The sequence below is a fragment of the Oncorhynchus mykiss genome, chromosome 8, assembly GCF_057628025.1.
Source record: "Oncorhynchus mykiss isolate SJ-2025 chromosome 8, ASM5762802v1, whole genome shotgun sequence".
In the NCBI taxonomy this organism is placed as follows: domain Eukaryota; kingdom Metazoa; phylum Chordata; class Actinopteri; order Salmoniformes; family Salmonidae; genus Oncorhynchus; species Oncorhynchus mykiss.
Genome location: NC_143029.1, coordinates 20,922,032 through 20,941,782, shown reverse-complemented (window position 1 = coordinate 20,941,782; position 19,751 = coordinate 20,922,032). Strand labels below are relative to the sequence as shown.

General features: G+C 37.4%; 1 protein-coding gene across 50 annotated transcripts in view; it reads right to left on the bottom strand.

The window, feature by feature from the left end:
* LOC110529565 (uncharacterized) overlaps positions 1-19,751 on the bottom strand; it is an 83,493-nt gene that overhangs the window by 23,012 nt on the left and 40,730 nt on the right. For 7 of the 50 annotated variants that reach the window (XM_090242863.1, XM_090242864.1, XM_090242875.1 and 4 more), the window contains exons 10-36: positions 18,306-18,344; positions 17,889-17,954; positions 15,377-15,415; positions 15,168-15,209; positions 14,802-14,846; positions 14,323-14,367; positions 14,159-14,200; positions 13,879-13,935; positions 9,871-9,918; positions 8,567-8,827; positions 8,216-8,263; positions 8,092-8,130; positions 7,841-7,876; positions 7,715-7,762; positions 7,582-7,629; positions 7,314-7,349; positions 7,180-7,227; positions 7,047-7,094; positions 1,488-1,535; positions 1,356-1,388; positions 1,212-1,280; positions 819-962; positions 669-704; positions 495-521; positions 329-376; positions 191-229; positions 45-113 (exon numbers count right to left, since the gene is read on the bottom strand). In XM_090242863.1, coding sequence (XP_090098989.1) covers positions 45-113; positions 191-229; positions 329-376; positions 495-521; positions 669-704; positions 819-962; positions 1,212-1,280; positions 1,356-1,388; positions 1,488-1,535; positions 7,047-7,094; positions 7,180-7,227; positions 7,314-7,349; positions 7,582-7,629; positions 7,715-7,762; positions 7,841-7,876; positions 8,092-8,130; positions 8,216-8,263; positions 8,567-8,827; positions 9,871-9,918; positions 13,879-13,935; positions 14,159-14,200; positions 14,323-14,367; positions 14,802-14,846; positions 15,168-15,209; positions 15,377-15,415; positions 17,889-17,954; positions 18,306-18,344 — 1,548 coding nt within the window. Of the gene's footprint in view, positions 1-44; positions 114-190; positions 230-328; positions 377-494; positions 522-668; positions 705-818; positions 963-1,211; positions 1,281-1,355; positions 1,389-1,487; positions 1,536-7,046; positions 7,095-7,179; positions 7,228-7,313; positions 7,350-7,581; positions 7,630-7,714; positions 7,763-7,840; positions 7,877-8,091; positions 8,131-8,215; positions 8,264-8,566; positions 8,852-9,870; positions 9,919-13,878; positions 13,936-14,158; positions 14,201-14,322; positions 14,368-14,801; positions 14,847-15,167; positions 15,210-15,376; positions 15,416-16,230; positions 16,258-17,230; positions 17,264-17,888; positions 17,955-18,305; positions 18,345-19,751 lie in introns of all 50 variants that reach the window. The other 43 variants (XM_090242870.1, XM_090242877.1, XM_090242878.1 and 40 more) reach the window with 15 other exon arrangements.

Genomic DNA, 19,751 nt, shown 5'->3' with positions numbered 1-19,751 from the left:
AGTAAGCATCCACTCAAGTTAACATTTGTTAAAAACAGTATTACCTTTCTTGGAAGTGCTTGTGGTTGTCTTGGTAGTGCTTGTCTTGGCTTTTTCTTTGGAGATTGCAGGCTCTAAAACCATAATATATCCACAGTTAGAATATATGTTAATTCATCAAATTAAATAACTTGATCTAAGTTCTTGTTACCTTTCTTTGTATGAGTTATTTTGCCCTTTTCCACAGGCTCTGAAACAATGAAAATGCTAAATATGCTCATCATTCAAAATACAGTATTCATACAACTCAATGTTGCATTGTGAATCCCATAGCAACTATATTCGTTACCTTTCTTGGCAGCTGTTGTTTTAGCTTTATCTTTGGAAACAACAACCTCTGAAACAAAGAACGCAGACCAAAAAATTACATTCACCCACTGAACAACTCTAAAAGGAAAACCTAAATAACATGTCTGGAAATAAATCCACTCAAATCACAGTCAAATTATTCACACCTTTTTTCTCTGCCGCTTTTGGTTTCTCTTTTGGTGATGGAAAACTTTTTGATTAATTTATTATTCAGTAAATTACATGCAAGATTTTAAAAATGAAAGACGATATACTTGTTTGTATAATATTTCTAATGGCCGGTTTCTGCCCTACACACCGTTACGACGGATACATTTTACCTGTCTCAGGTTCTTTGGATAGCTTCTCCTCCGTCACTGCAGGAGAAAACATGTTAGAACAGTTAAACAGCATGTTTCCAATTGTCATTGTATCTAACTGAAAATAATCTATATTTAGTTTGATGAACTTTTGCATTGCTGTTTGGTTACCTTTTGGTGTAGGGATGGGTCTTATAGCGACAACTCTAGCCATGGCTTTTACCATTGGCACCACTACATTTGTGTGGTTCCCTTTCCTCATAGTGGGGACTCTCGGAGTGGCTTTCTCTTTTAGGGGCTCAGGTTCTGAAACAACTGGTGCAGAGACAAATTAATTTATTACATTATGTACTCATAAAGCATACCAGTAATAATCACCTTGATTGAAAAAGTTAATTAAGACAAGTTGGGATTAAGAAGCGCTATACCATTCTTTACAAGCGACCATTCAGCTTTGGCTTTTGCAGCACGAAGTTCTGAGATAAACAAGACATGTGAGAAGCGTTTCACTACAACTAATAGTAAGCGTCTACTCCAGTTAACATCTGTGAAATACAATATTACCTTTCTTGGAAGTGCTTGTGGTTGTCTTGGTAGTGCTTGTCTTGACTTTTTCTTTGGAGATTGCAGGTTCTAAAACCATAATATATCCACAGTTAGAATGTGTTAATTCATCAACTGGAATAACTTGATCTAAGTTGTTGTTACCTTTCTTTGCATTTTTGCCCTTTTCCACAGGCTCTGAAACAATGAAAATGCAAAATATGCTCATCATTCAAAATACAGTATTCATACAACTCAATGTTGCATTGTGAATCCCATAGCGACTATATTCGTTACCTTTCTTGGCAGCTGTTGTTTTAGCTTTATCTTTGGAAACAACAACCTCTGAAACAAAGAACACAGACCAAACACGTAATTTCACACCCTGAACAACCTTTAAAGGGAAATGTATACAGTTCCTTAGGAAAGCATTTAGACCCCTTTTTTTACGTTACAGCCGTTTTCTAAAATTGATGAAATTGTTTTTTTCCCTCATCAATCTACACACAATACCACATAATTACAAATCAAAAATGTTTTTTTTTTAAAATTGTTGCCATTTTATGAAAAAAATAAGTATTACATTTACATACAATAAGTATTCAGACCCTTTACTTTGTTGAAGCACCTTTGGCCGTGATTACAGCCTCAAGTCTTCTTGGGTATGACGGTACAAGCTTGGCACACCTGTAGTTGGGGAGTTACTCCCATTCTTCTCTGCAGATCCTCTCAAGCTCTGCCAGGTTGGATGGGGAGTGTCGCTGACCAGCTATTTTCAGTTCTCTCCAGAGATGTTTGATCGGGTTCATGTCCAGGCTCTGGCGGGGCCACTCAAGGACATTCAGAGACTTGTCCCGAAGCCACTCATGTGTTGTCTTGGCTGTTTGCTTTGGGTCGTTGTCCTGTTGGAAGGTGAACCTTTACCACAGGTAGAGGTCCTGAGCTCTCTGGAGCAGGGTTTCAACAAGGATCTCTCTGTTCTTTGCTCCGTTCATTTTTCCCTTGATCCTGATTAGTCTCCCAGTCCCTGCCAATTAACAATGTCCCCACAGCATGATGCTGCCACCACCGTGCTTTATTTATTTTGTATTTTTTTATTTCACCTTTATTTAACCAGGTAGGCAAGTTGAGAACAAGTTCTCATTTACAATTGCGACCTGGCCAAGATAAAGCAAAGCAGTTCGACACATACAACGACACAGAGTTACACATGGAGTAAAACAAACATACAGTCAATAATACAGTATAAACAAGTCTATATACGATGTGAGCAAATGAGGGAGGTTAAGGCAAAAAAAAGGCCATGGTGGCAAAGTAAATACAATATAGCAAGTAAAACACTGGAATGGTAGATGTGCAGTGGAAGAATGTGCAAAGTAGAAATAAAAATAATGGGGTGAAAAGGACCAAAAATAATAAATAAGTAAAATAAATACAGTAGGGAAAGAGGTAGTTGTTTGGGCTAAATTATAGGTGGGCTATGTACAGGTGGAGTAATCTGTGAGCTGCTCTGACAGCTTAAAGCTGCCAAAGGTGCTTAAAGCTAGTGAGGGAGATAAGTGTTTCCAGTTTCAGAGATTTTTGTAGTTCGTTCCAGTCATTGGCAGCAGAGAACTGGAAGGAGAGGCGGCCAAAGAAATAATTGATTTTGGGGGTGACCAGAGAGATATACCTGCTGGAGCGCGTGCTACAGGTGGGTGATGCTATGGTGACCAGCGAGCTGAGATAAGGGGGGACTTTACCTAGCAGGGTCTTGTAGATGACATGGAGCCAGTGGGTTTGGCGATGAGTATGAAGCGAGGGCCAGCCAACGAGAGCGTACAGGTCGCAATGGTGGGTAGTATATGGGGCTTTGGTGACAAAACGGATTGCACTGTGATAGACTGCATCCAATTTGTTGAGTAGGGTACTGGAGGCTATTTTGTAAATGACATCGCCGAAGTCGAGGATTGGTAGGATAGTCAGCTTTACAAGGGTATGTTTGGCAGCATGAGTGAAGGATGCTTTGTTGCGAAATAGGAAGCCAATTTTAGATTTAACTTTGGATTGGAGATGTTTGATGTGGGTCTGGAAGGAGAGTTTACAGTCTAACCAGACACCTAGGTATTTGTAATGGTCCACGTATTCTAAGTCAGAGCCGTCCAGAGTAGTGATGTTGGACAGGCGGGCAGGTGCAGGCAGCGATCGGTTGAAGAGCATGCATTTAGTTTTAGTTGTATTTAAGAGCAATTAGAGGCCACGGAAGGAGAGTTGTATGGCATTGAAGCTTGCCTGGAGGGTTGATAACACAGTGTCCAAAGAAGGGCCAGAAGTATACAGAATGGTGTCGTCTGCGTAGAGGTGGATCAAAGACTCACCAGCAGCAAGAGCGACATCATTGATGTATACAGAGAAGAGAGTCGGTCCAAGAATTGAACCCTGTGGCACCCCCATTGAGACTGCCAGAGGTCCGGACAGCAGACCCTCCGATTTGACACACTGAACTCTATCAGAGAAGTAGTTGGTGAACCAGGCGAGGCAATCATTTCAGAAACCAAGGCTGTCGAGTCTGCCGATGAGGATGTGGTGATTGACAGAGTCGAAAGCCTTGGACACATCAATGAATACGGCTGCACAGTAATGTTTCTTATCGATGGCACCCATGACCAGCTCTGAAACCAGATTGCATAGCAGAGAAGGTATGGTGAGATTCGAAATGATCGGTAATCTGTTTGTTGACTTGGCTTTCGAAGACCTTAGAAAGGCAGGGTAGGATAGATATAGGTCTGTAGCAGTTTGGGTCAAGAGTGTCCCCCCCTCTGGGGGGGGGAAGACCGCAGCTGCTTTCCAATCTTTGGGAATCTCAGATGACACGAAAGAGAGGTTGAACAGGCTAGTAATAGGGGTGGCAACAATTTCGGCAGATAATTTTAGAAAGAAAGGGTCCAGATTGTCTAGCCCGGCTGATTTGTAGGGGTCCAGATTTTGCAGCTCTTTCAGAACATCAGCTGACTGGATTTGGGAGAAGGAGAAATGGGGAAGGCTTGGGCGAGTTGCTGTGGGGTGTGCAGTGCTGTTGACCGGGGTAGGGGTAGCCAGGTGGAAAGCATGGCCAGCCGTAGAGAAATGCTTATTGAAATTCTCAATTATAGTGGATTTATCAGTGGTGACAGTGTTTCCTATCTTCAGTGCAGTGGGCAGCTGGGAGGAGGTGTTCTTATTCTCCATGGTCTTTACAGTGTCCCAGAACTTTTTTGAGTTAGTGTTGCAGGAAGCAAATTTCTGCTTGAAAAAGCTAGCCTTGGCTTTTCTAACCGCCTGTGTATAATGGTTTCTAGCTTCCCTGAACAGCTGCATATCACGGGGGCTGTTCGATGCTAATGCAGAACGCCATAGGATGTTTTTTGTGTTAGTTAGGGGCAGTCAGGTCTGGGGAGAACCAAGGGCTATATCTGTTCCTGATTCTAAATTTCTTGAATGGGGCATGCTTATTTAAGATGGTTAGGAAGGCATTTAAAAAAAAAAACAGGCATCCTCTACTGACGGGATGAGATCAATATCCTTCCAGGATACCCCGGCCAGGTCGATTAGAAAGGCCTGCTCGCTGAAGTGTTTCAGGGAGCGTTTGACAGTGATGAGTGGAGGTCGTTTGACCGCTGACCCATTACGGATGCAGGCAATGAGGCAGTGATCGCTGAGATCTTGGTTGAAGACAGCAGAGGTGTATTTAGAGGGCAAGTTGGTTAGGATGATATCTATGAGGGTGTGCGTGTTTAAGGCTTTGGGGAGATACCTGGTAGGTTCATTGATCATTTGTGTGAGATTGAGGGCATCAAGCTTAGATTGTAGGATGGCTGGGGTGTTAAGCATGTTCCAGTTTAGGTCGCCTAGCAGCACGAGCTCTGAAGATAGATGGGGGGCAATCAGTTCACATATGGGGTCCAGAGCACAGCTGGGGGCAGAGGGTGGTCTATAGCAGGCGACAACGGTGAGAGACTTGTTTTTAGAGAGGTGGATTTTTAAAAGTAGAAGTTCAAATTGTTTGGGTACAGACCTGGATAGTAGGACAGAACTCTGCAGGCTATCTTTGCAGTAGATTGCAACACCGCCCCCTTTGGCAGTTCTATCTTGTCTGAAAATGTTGTAGTTTGGGATGAAAATGTCAGAATTTTTGGTGGTCTTCCTAAGCCAGGATTCAGACACAGCTAGAACATCCGGGTTGGCAGAGTGTGCTAAAGCAGTGAATAGAACAAACTTAGGGAGGAGGCTTCTAATGTTAACATGCATGAAACCAAGGCTATTACAGTTACAGAAGTCATCAAAAGAGAGCGCCTGGGGAATAGCAGTGGAGCTAGGCACTGCAGGGCCTGGATTCACCTCTACATCGCCAGAGGAACAGAGGAGGAGTAGGATAAGGGTACGGCTAAAAGCAATAAGAATTGGTCATCTAGAACGTCTGGAACAGAGAGTAAAAGGAGGTTTCTGGGGGCGATAAAATAGCTTCAAGGTATAATGTACAGACAAAGGTATGGTAGGATGTGAATATAGTGGCGGTAAACATAGCTATTGAGTGATGATGAGAGAGATATTGTCTCTAGAAACATAATTGAAACCAGGAGATGTCATCGCATGTGTGGGTGGTGGAACTAATAGGTTGGATAAGGTATAGTGAGCAGGACTAGAGGCTCTACAGTGAAATAAGCCAATAAACACTAACCAGAGCAGCAATGGGTAAGGCATATTGACATTAAGGAGAGGCATGCTTAGTCGAGTGATCCAAAGGGTCCAGTGAGTAGTGTGGTTGGTTGGGGTCACCGCGATTCAGTCAGCTAGCCAGGCCATCGGTAGCAAGCTAGCATAGGATGGAGGTCTGTTTTTAGCCACCTCGTGCGTTTCCGTTGGTAGGATTAGTGGGGTTCCACTAACAATATATATAGTTATAGAGGCCCAAGAAAAAATTAAATAAAATAAAAAAATATATATTCCGATAGGTCTATTCAGATAGCAGCCGATAAGACAGCTAACGATTAGTGGACCAAAGATGGGCGTTCAGGTAACGTTGCGACAGAGGAGCCAGCCGGATAACTCCCTCGGGCAGATAACGTCGGTAGTCCAGTTGTAAAGGCTTCACCGTTGGGAAGGTTGCCAGGTTTCCTCCAGACGTGACGCTTGGCATTCATCGTCGAAGAGTTCAATCTTGGTTTCATCAGACCAGAGAATCTTGTTTCTCATGGTCTGACAGTCTTTAGGTGCCTTTTGGCATACTCCAAGCCGGCTGTCATGTGCCTTTTACTGAAGAGTCAGCTCTAGGAAGAGTCTTCAAACTTCTTCCATTTAAGAATGATGGAGGCCACTGGGTTCTTTGGGATGTTCAATGCTGCAGAAATGTTTTTGTACCCTTCCCCAGATTTGTGCCTCGACACAATCCTATCTCGGAGCTCTTTGACCTCATGGCTTAGTTTTTAATCAGACTTGTTTTGAAATCAGTAGAATGCCCGGTGGAATTGGTTAATGATAGCTAAGGATATGGATACAATTCTGCCGTTTGATTGCAAATATGCAAAGTGAGTCAAAAAGAGAAAACACAGAAGGCTGTAGTATAAAACACCTGTCTCCAAATTACATCTTCAAACTAAGGGCAACCATGACTTACATCTTCAAACTAAGGGCAACCATGGCATCTGTGACAGAGAGGGAGAAATGTCCATCCATGTATACGGGCAAGATAGTCTAGCTAGCTCCATTTTCAGATATTACACGTTTTTAATTTTGTCAATTAATAATTTTCATTTCAAGTTAAAGTATACTATTAGCTAGCTAACATTAGCTCACTAGCTAATGTTAGGTGTGATATTATTACAACATGCAATAAAGTACCTTTCTTCATTGTGGTAGGTTTTGTCTTTTCTTTGGAGACAACAGCTTCTGGAATGACAACATCATGCTCAATATTTTCCAATAAAAGTCAAGCATGCAGTATGATATTAATAATGCACTACAAAATCTGTACCTTTCTTTACAACAGCTGGTTTGACCTTCTCTTTGGACACCATAGCGTCTAGAATAGAAGGCAAGAGATATAAACTATGTAACTGCATTCAAATACAGAAAGCAATGATGCAGTTCAACTGTACAAATTGTTACCTTGCTTCTTAACTTTTTCTTTAGGGGGCACTGGCTCTGGAAAAAATACAATATTGACAAAATATCAGTAGAAAATCTTATTGATGTGTGTATGCTTTGGTGTAACACTTCTAAGCAGCTATATTACCTTTACCTTAGAAACTTCTAACACTGAAACCCTTACCGTTGAGTGCATTTACATTTCAAGTTAAAGTATACTATTAGCTAGCTAACATTAGCTCGCTAGCTAACGTTAGGTGTGATATTATTACAACATGCAATAAAGTACCTTTCTTCATTGTGATAGGTTTTGTCTTTTCTTTGGAGACAACAGCTTCTGGAATGACAACATCATGCTCAATATTTTCCAATAAAAGTCAAGCATGCAGTATGATATTAATAATGCACTACAAAATCTGTACCTTTCTTTACAACAGCTGGTTTGACCTTCTCTTTGGACACCACAGCGTCTAGAATACAAGGCAAGCGATAATAACTGTATTCAAATACAGAAAGTAATGATACAGTTCAACTGTACAAATTGTTACCTTGCTTCTTAACTTTTTCTTTAGGGGGCACTGGCTCTGGAAAGAATACATTATTGACAAAATATCAGTAGAAAATCTTATTGATGTGTGTATGCTTTGGTGTAACACTTCTAAGCAGCTATATTACCTTTACCTTAGGTAACTTCTAACACTGAAACCCTTACTGTTGAGTGCATTTGCATAACAGTATATATTCAGTACATGTTTTCAGTAAGTGTGAAGGATGATTTGGTATGTAGAGAGTCTCTTACCCTTCTTTGGGGCAGCTGCCTTGGTCTTTTCCTTTGGAACTGAGGGTTAAGAATAATGTGTTCAGATCAAACAAGAACAAGTTATGTGAGTGTAACCCTTTGAATCAATACAATATGTTCATACCCTTCTTTATTGTGGCAGCCTTCTGCTTTTCTTTGGGAGCCTGTGGTTCTTCAATGACAAAAAAAAACATCTGTTAAGAGTATCCTTTCAAGTACAGTATCAAGGGTCAATAAATCAAAATAGGACATCAGATATGAGCATTTTCATTTACATGGAGAGAACAGAAGATTACTGTTTTCCTCACAAAGTATTATGTCTATCTGTGTGGAAAAGCAACATACATACATTTTATTATATTTTATTTTATAATATACATTTGATTTGCAAGCACTCTGTCCCTTTAGTGAAAATTACCTTGTTGTTCAAATATTACCAACTAAGATAGAGCTTAAGTTCTGAGAGAATAACTACCTTGAGTCCATGAAGCTGGTTGAGTTGTCGGCGGTGCAAGTCCAGGTGCTGGTGCTGGTTCAGTTGGTTGAGGTGCTGGTTCAGCTGGTGCAGGTGCTGGTTCAGCTGGTTGAGTAGCTGGTGCATGTGTAGGTTCAGCTGGTTGAGTAGCTGGTGCAGGTGCTGGTTCAGCTGGTTGAACTAGAGCTGCTGGTTGAGCTGGAGGAGCTTGATAAACTTGATACGCTGGAGGAGCTTGATAAAATGACTGAGTTGGATGAGCTGTTGGAATATGCAGTGGAGATGCTGAAAAAAGTTGTACATTCGTGTATAATGCAAATTTGGATAAAACATGTGAATCAAACATATTAGCCAATTAAAATGGCATCTGATGACAAGGAGAAAAAAGTAGCTGAGGTGTTGAGCCACAAGGAAAAAAACAAGGTGTGTTAAATAAGGTTAAACAGCAGGAAGACAGATCAATTAACTTCCCATTACAGTGTCTTTTCATTGCACGCTTGGTAAAGTTATAAAAGTAATTAATAAATAATAAATAATATTGGGCATATTGTTGATATTTATTTAGAAAATGTACAGTATATGTCTACTGTTTGTTTTAAGTTGTAATCACAAGACCTTTTCGGTGAGAAACACCAGGAAACTGCTGGGAAATGTAACTAGAGGAGCTACTGACACAATAGAACAATAAAGGGACATTGGGCAGAGCAACTTAAAGATGGAGATCTTTAGTATTTTCAAAATGGTTATCGTTAACAATACATCAATGTTTACCAAGAGATAATAATTAGAAACCTATACAAGGACATAAAGACATACAGATGTAGAATCTTAATTTGATCACCCTGTTGCAGGAGAACATTGTTGCAATGAAGGACATTTCAAACTTGTAGTTTATTGTGTTTTGGTTTAAAAAAAGGCTTCTGAAGTTTGCAATTTCCACTTTGAAATTTCAGAGTGGATTTTCCCTTATGTAAAGGCACCAACCCTTACAAAAATGTACATGAATTGTAATCTATATAATAATTCTAATTTCCTGTTACTGCAATATTATTTTCCTGCTATAGAACATTGGCTCAAATTAAGATCCTAAATATGTACAGTAAATGGTGGGTGTGGAAAAGGCTGTGAAGTAGATAACCTAGTAACTAGGGATCTGAGGTTTTATTGGTCTAGTTATATGCTCAGGATGAACTCCTGGCCATAATTACAACACAGAGCTCTGCAGACATGTCAGACACATTTAAATAGTGTTAATGTTAGCAATTAATTACCTAATTGAAAATTATTAAAATAATACCAAATACCTGTCATAGTTGTAGGTGGGAATGGATTGTCTGTGAATATGTGATGCACTGGAAGATAAATTGATTATTTTCAGTCAAGTTTGAGAAGGACATACTATACTGGACATATACAGGATATATTATACTGGACATATACAGGATATATTATACTAGACATAAACAGGATATATTAACCTGGACATATTATACTGGACATATACAGGACATATTATAGTAGACATATTATACTGGACGTATTATACAGGACATATTATACTGGACATATACAGGACATATTATACTGGACATATTATACTGGACATGTACAGGACATATTATACTGGACATATACAGGACATATTATACTGGAAATATACAGGACATATTATACTGGACATATTATACTGGACATATACAGGACAAATTATAGTAGACATATTATACTGGACGTATTATACAGGACATATTATACTGGACATATACAGGACATATTATACTGGAAATATACAGGACATATTATACTGGACATATTATACTGGACATATTATACTGGACATATACAGGACAAATTATAGTAGACATATTATACTGGACGTATTATACAGGACATATACAGGACATATTATACTGGACATATTATACTGGACATATACTGGATATATTATACTGGACATATAGAGGACATATTATACTGGACATGTACAGGACATATTATACTGGACATATACAGGACATATTATACTGGACATATTATACTGGACATATACAGGACATATAATACTGGACATATACAGGACATATTATACTGGACATATTATACTGGACATATACAGGACATATTATAGTAGACATATTATACTGGACGTATTATACTGGACATATACAGGACATATTATACTGGACATATACAGGACATATAATACTGGACATATTATACTGGACATATTATACTGGACATGTACAGGACATATTATACTGGACATATACAGGACATATTATACTGGACATATTATACTGGACATATTATACTGGACATATACAGGACATATTATACTGGACATATACAGGACATATTATACTGGACATATTATACTGGACATATACAGGACATATTATACTGGACATATTATACTGGACATATACAGGACATATTATAGTAGACATATACAGGACATATTATACTGGACATGTACAGGACATATTATACTGGACATATACAGGACATATTATAGTAGACATATACAGGACATATTATACTGGACATGTACAGGACATATTATACTGGACATATACAGGACATATTATACTGGACATATTATACTGGACATATACAGGACATATTATAGTAGACATATTATACTGGACGTATTATACTGGACATATACAGGACATATTATACTGGACATATTATACTGGACATATACAGGACATATTATAGTAGACATATTATACTGGACGTATTATACTGGACATATACAGGACATATTATACTGGACATATACAGGACATATTATACTGGACATATTATACTGGACGTATTATACTGGACGTATTATACTGGACATATACAGGACATATTATAGTAGACATATACAGGACATATTATACTGGACATATACAGGACATATTATACTGGACATATACAGGACATATTATACTGGACATGTACAGGACATATTATACTGGACATATACAGGACATATTATACTGGACGTATTATACTGGACGTATTATACTGGACATATACAGGACATATTATAGTAGACATATACAGGACATATTATACTGGACATATACAGGACATATTATACTGGACGTATTATACTGGAAATATACAGGACATATTATACTGGACGTATTATACTGGACATATACAGGACATATTATACTGGACGTATTATACTGGACATATACAGGACATATTATACTGGACGTATTATACTGGACATATACAGGACATATTATACTGGACGTATTATACTGGACATATACAGGACATATTATACTGGACATATACTGGACGTATTATACTGGACATATACAGGACATATTATAGTAGACATATACAGGACATATTATACTGGACATATACAGGACATATTATACTGGACATATACAGGACATATTATACTGGACATATACAGGACATATTATACTGGACATATACAGGACATATTATACTGGACGTATTATACTGGACATATACAGGACATATTATACTGGACATATTATACTGGACATATACAGGACATATTATAGTAGACATATTATACTGGACGTATTATACTGGACATATACAGGACATATTATACTGGACATATTATACTGGACATATACAGGACATATTATAGTAGACATATTATACTGGACGTATTATACTGGACATATACAGGACATATTATACTGGACATATACAGGACATATTATACTGGACATATTATACTGGACGTATTATACTGGACGTATTATACTGGACATATACAGGACATATTATACTGGACATATACAGGACATATTATACTGGACATATACAGGACATATTATAGTAGACATATACAGGACATATTATACTGGACATATTATACTGGACATATACAGGACATATTATACTGGACATATACAGGACATATTATACTGGACATATACAGGACATATTATACTGGACATATTATACTGGACATATTATACTGGACATATACAGGACATACTATACTGGACATATACAGGACATATTATACTGGACATGTACAGGACATATTATACTGGACATATACAGGACATATTATACTGGACATATTATACTGGACATATACAGGACATATTATAGTAGACATATTATACTGGACGTATTATACTGGACATATTATACTGGACATATTATACTGGACATATACAGGACATATTATAGTAGACATATTATACAGGACATATTATACTGGACATGTACAGGACATATTATAGTAGACATATTATACAGGACATATTATACTGGACATGTACAGGACATATTATACTGGACATATACAGGACATATTATACTGGACATATTATACTGGACATATACAGGACATATTATAGTAGACATATTATACTGGACGTATTATACTGGACATAATATACTGGACATATACAGGACATATAATACTGGACATATACAGGACATATTACACTGGACATATACAGGACATATAATACTGGACATATACAGGACACATTATACTGGACACATTATACTGGACATATACAGGACATATTATACTGGACATATACAGGACATATTATACTGGAAATATACAGGATATATTATACTGGACATATACAGGACATATTATACTGGAAATATACAGGATATATTATACTGGACATATTATACTGGACATATTTTACAGGATATATTATACTGGATATACTATATAGGATATATTATACTGGACATATACAGGACATAATATACTTGAAATATACTGGACATATTATACTGGACATATTATACAGGATATATTATACTGGATATACTATATAGGATATATTATACTGGACATATACAGGACATAATATACTGGAAATATACTGGACATATACAGGACATATTATACGGAACATATACAGGATATTTACAGGACATATTACACTGGACATGTACAGAACATAAACAGGAGAAATTATACAGAACATATACAGGACATATTTTACTGGACAAATGCAGGATATTTAAAGGACATTTTATACTGGACATATACAGGATATATACTGGACATATACAGGATATATACAGGACATATTATACTGGATTATACAGGACATATACGGAACATACACACAACGTATTATAGTAGACATATACAGGACATATTAAGGAATGTATTAAGGATGGTATTATTACTGTAATAGAAGAGTGACATGCAGTATACATAACAACAATTACCACTGATATGAATATGTATGAAGCAAATAATAAAGTTATTATTATTATTACTATTGTTATACAGTATATTTAGGAGGTGCTTCAGAGCGTTAGTGCATACTTACGATACCAGCCAGGAGGTGATGATGGCCAGTAGACTGGTGTGGGTTGACAGGTGGGAACTACAACATACAACATCACACATTCATACAGAACATGCATGCTATGAAATGTCAATGTATTGAATAATCTGTTGCTTGAAATAGTGTTTCAATGTACATGATAGAAAGACAACATACTCAAAATGTGGTCTGATTCTTGTCTACTGGATGTTCCCTCGTATTGCCATGTGTCCTAAGATGAGACAGTGCTATCTGAACGGTACCATGAAGAAGACACATTTACCTGGTGCAGGTGCAGGTACCCCCGCATCTACATGTTGAGAATCTGATAATATGATAAAAAGAGGACAGAAATAAAGACGTGAGGTGTTGGACAAACATGACACAAGTCCTGGTACAGACTCTGACTCTTTAAAAAAAGCTTTAATTAATGCATGACTGAGTTACCTTTCTTTGTGGACTTCTCCTTCTCTTCCTTTTTAAGTCTGAGTTCTAAGGAGGGAAAGGGAATGGCACAGCGGGGTTACATCTGATAGGTGACTTTAAAGTATTTTTCCACCTCAGCCACTCTAAAGACCTTACTCTCCCTACTAGGAGAACTGAGGAGAAGAGGGTGATCTCCACACATATTTGACTGATTTGAATTCAATAAAACTGGTCAGTTTAAAACCGGACGATTTACTTTCTTTAAGCAGTGAGTGCTATGTGTGTCTTTTCATGAATTGTAAGACACTGGGAAAAGAATACCTTTTATGACTGAGTATTTTGTTCTGTATCCATCAAACTACATCGAAGTCTGTACTGTTCTGCACTGTACTGCTCAGGGGCATTGACAAATCATTGAATATATAGTTTATATATCCTTTATACATATATACAGCTAAGTCATTCAACTTGGGCCTGTACTGTATTTAAAAATACTGTACCTCTCTTTCTGATCGCCTCTTCCAACTCCAATTGCCTTGCAACCTCTGGTTCAATGACATTGTTAGAGGAGTTACAGAGAGATGTTCAACCACACATTCAAAGGGGCAAAGCAATCTTAGAATATTTTTCATTTATTCATTGTTGCGTTTTGTTTTATTCAAATAACTTGCAAACAGCATTTCACTTGTGTGTAAATCTGTTCTTCATTTCAAATACAAACAATATAGTAGGCTATTGCCATTCAACTTGTACTGTACTTGCCATTCAACTTAAAGAAATATTAAAAAATTGCAACCATCTCCTCAAGATGAAACATTTGTCTTTCAGAGATGTGATAATAAGCTGAAAAGGAAGATTAGTCCTACCTCTCCTTTTTGTGTTCTCAACTGGCTTGCACATGTCTCGTTCTTTATAATAGAAAAAAAATCACAGAACAATATGATTGTATATCAATAAGATTGATAAATAGAGCAACTACTACCTTCAGCATGTTTCTGCATTACCTAATATGATGTATTATCATCATTGAAGTACACAGTAAATGTACAGAAAATACATTGTTTTCCAACAGTACCTCTCTTAGTTCTCACCGCTGGTTCCTTTTTAGGGGCCTCTGAAAATGAACACAGAATACATGACACAAGAGAACATTGTATACACATTCTTGCTTAGTGCTATAGTTTTATGCCAAAGCTGAATGCCAAACTTTTAGAGAACACATTCAGGAATCATTGGCCACTTTAATAAATCTGATCACTAGTCACTTTAATAATGCCACTTTAATATATATCTTACATACTCATCTCATATGTATTTACTGTATTTTATACCATCTATTGCATCTTGCCTATGTCTCTCGGTCATCGCTCATCCATATATTTATATGTACATAATCTTATTCCACCCCTTTAGATGTGTGTGATTAGGTGGTTGTTGTGGAATTGTTAGATTACTTGTTAGATATTACTACACTGTCGGAACTACACTGTTCGCTACACTCTCATTAACATCTGCTAACCATGTGTATGTGACCAATAACATTTGATTTGATTTGGATTTGATTTGAATGTATAGCTGTTTTAAAATAACACCATATTACAGAAAAATTACTGAAAATGTAAAATGTTTGAAAATTGCAATAGCTAAGATTATAATTGGCATAATCATACTGTACAGCTAACTACTTCAGACAAATGTGGCTAAACGGTGAAGCGGATAAACCATCAAGAATCTACAATTCAATCTCTGTTTCATCTTTAACTTTAAAAAGATTTCTGATCAAACTGGAAGTGAATTAAAGATTCTACCCCTTTAAAGATGAACAGCTTTGCACTAAGATTGAATTGGTTCGTCAAACCTCTCTAGGCTCTAAGCTACTTTCAAAGCTACATTCAAAGCAACATGAAATATCAGCTTCACAACACATACTCTTCTGGTCAGGAGTGGCCTTTTTAGCTGTGGATGAGGAAATGGTTATGGTCAAACAAGTCAGAAAGTTGTATATGTAAATGTATATTATTAGTTCATTTTAAAATACTCTCAGACTCATCTAATATGAAATTGTTACAGACCAGTGTTCACTTTGATTGCCTAAACCTTTTCTCTTACACCATGCTTGAGACACTACAAAGTCAACAACTCAGAGTGCATACTGTATCATGCAATGCTCATGTCATGTGCATATCTAGCATAGAGCTATCAAATAGAAAACACATTGACACATTGTATAGAGATGTGTGTAGGATACATACTCTATATCAGGTGCATTCAATTATTACCCTACGAGGTCTGAAGCCTGCTCGTTTTCTGTTCTACCTGGTAATTAAATGAATTGCACCCACCTGGTGTCCCAGGTCTAAATCAGTCTCTGATTAGAGAGGAACAATGAATGCAGTGGAACTGGCTTCAAGGTCCAGAGTTGCCTTTGAGGGCTCTATATCTGTTACCAATGTAGATTTGCCCCCTTTTCAAACAGCAGGGGCCAGTATTATGCCTATTGAGGCAAGGTTCAATACAGCCATGTTCTCTAAGGTCTCCACATGCTCCCAGTTACAAACATGGTAATACACCAAACCACACTTTATCTGAAAACTTCCACTGAGCATTTTCTCCAAAATTGCAATTAAGATGGTTATGTTAATAGAAGAGCTGCTTCTATAAATATACAGCAGGCAACAAAAGTGAGAACATCATCACTGGCACAGCAGTATACATGGATTATCACATTTTATGGTACTTTCTATATGGTGCAGTTACACATTAAGAGTGCCTTAGTGCTGTTTAGTGCCTGTTAAGGGCTTTTCATTCCTCTACTTCTATATAAGATCTTACTTCAACAGCAACCAACACCCTCCTTGGGGAGCATGAAGCGATGCACTACTGTGCTGCTATTCCTAACCACATGAAGGATAAAGTGACTCTAACATACCTTGCTTGGCTACTTTCCTCTTGACATGTTTAGCTACATATGACACAGATATATACCAGCCATTAGAGAATCGCACCCTAATGCATGGCTTATCTAAACTTCTCCACTAGATGGCGACTTTGAGAAGCAAAACCAAAGAAATGCAAACCATAAGTCAAAATTGAGTTACTGGGGAGTTACTCACTACTGAACTTTTATTAACCTATGTTTGGTGGAAACACTGCAACCCTGCAGCACATATGGGTCAAGTTGTAGCAATGACTTTAGATTACTTGATAGTTAGTATGTCTACAATAACATTTAAGCCATAAATGGAACTTATAACACTGATATCATTAAACCAACGTTTTAAGTGTTGCCAATAGCCCAATAAGTCAGAAGCAGAAAAAGGTGTTAAGTCTACTACATGTAGGCATCCTCTAAAAGTCATAAGACACTTTTATGTCAGCCAGTTCTACATTCAAGGCTACATTAAGCAGAAATAATCACTCCAATAGTTGTCCTATACAAATACATTTGACCCATACGGGAACACAGCCCTACTCACAGAAATAAGGTCAGCCAAAAGGGTGATAAATATATGAAGGGGTTGGTAATGAACAGCTCTCACTTCTCCACAACCATGCATGATATTGATCTATTAGCGGTATACCAATACCTTTTTCCTCCGCTGGCTCACTTTCAGGTTCTTTTGGTTTTGATGAATGCATACAAGGGCACACTACTGTAAAATGGAATGCACAGCTTTAAGCTTTACGATAGATCTTTGTATTTACATGTCACTATTTATTTGTTATATTTATTTGATATTCAGATGCAGGGGTGCAACTTTGGTTTTAGAAGTGCATTTTTTAAATAAACACTCCAAACAGCCTACCCGACCACTTGGAGGCATCCGCATGGTCCTAAAGCACACTTTTGCCTCGTTTTGTATCACATTCCAGTGATAAAACTGGGGGGGACAAAAATGACATTTCAGAATGGGGGGGGGGGGGGGGGGGGGACATGTCCCCCCTGTCCCCAGTGAAAGTTGCGCCCCTGTTCAGATCAATAACCGACAAGGCTGTTGATATACCTTGATGTGCAGGAGTAGCAGCTTGCTGGACCTTTATCTCTGAAAAAGAAATTGATTCACTGATCAATACAAATAAATATGTAAACAGCCAAATGGTCTGGTATACTAAACCCTCTTCTAAATAATCAATCAACATAAATGTAAGATGGAGCTCTTTTCCTTTGATGTCATACAAATATATCCTCATAAAAGACCTGTAGTGACATGCTTCAATAGCAGGGGGGAGAGAAGTTAGGTGAATCACAAACAAAGAATATAATTAATTATTCGACCAAGAGGGTGATTTTTCTCCTCAGAAAATCAATATTCAAACAAAAAGGGGATTTTCTGAACTGACAATACGCATGTTTCCTTCATTAAAAGTCAGATCTCTTGTACTGTAGTGTTTACATTGTGCATTCATAAATCTAAAGGTTACGACTGAAATTAATTTGAAAAGTGGCAAGTGTAAGTTACAGGATGCAAATATGACAGCTTTATTAGAAATCTGAATTGCTTGAATTTGTCAGAATTAATGTGACACATTTTGATTAAACAGTAACCTTTCACTTGAGAGATAGGATTTTCACAGCAAACCTATGCAGCTGAATCTAGCATCCATTGACAAAGTTGCAAATAACAGAAAAATAATGGTGGTTGCCATAGTGCTTGAGGCCATAATCAGTGGGGAAATATAATATAAGGATACCACAATACTTCCAATTTGTGTAAATCAAAAGATCATGCTGCAGAAATCAAATTTGGAGCTGCTTCTCTGATGCTTTCGGGGACATTGAGACTGATCTCATTTGAAAGCTTTTAGCCAAAAATGCTAATTCCTTCCTTGATTCTATTCAGCCCTGCGGTCAAGTACATGATCTGTGTTATTAAACAATTATTCCTTTATCTTGTTTTTTTCTGTTTGTAATGTATAAGCTGATAAAACAAAGCATTTCTCTTTATCCTGATTGAAATCATCAGGGATTCCAAGAGAAATATATTTCAAAAGGTGGAGGTTTAATTGTTTCAGTCTTATCCTCCTTTTGCAGTTTGAACACGAATGCTGGAGAATAAATGTCAACATGTAAAGCATGCTTTAGGGCTGTAGGACAAAACAGGACAATAAAACTAGAAGATCATGATGTCACAATCAGCTCCCTTTCTGGATCCTTTCTGGAATATATCACTGATCGATTCATTAGTAAATATATCACTGATCCATTAGTATATATATCACTGATCGATCCATTAGTAAATATATCACTGATCGATCCATTAGTAAATATATCACTGATCCATTAGTATATATATCACTGATCCATTAGTAAATATATCACTGATCCATTAGTAAATATATCACTGATCGATCCATTAGTAAATATATCACTGATCCATTAGTAAAGATATCACTGATCCATTAGTAAATATAAAAGTATAGAGTAAATAGATATATCAATATATACAGTG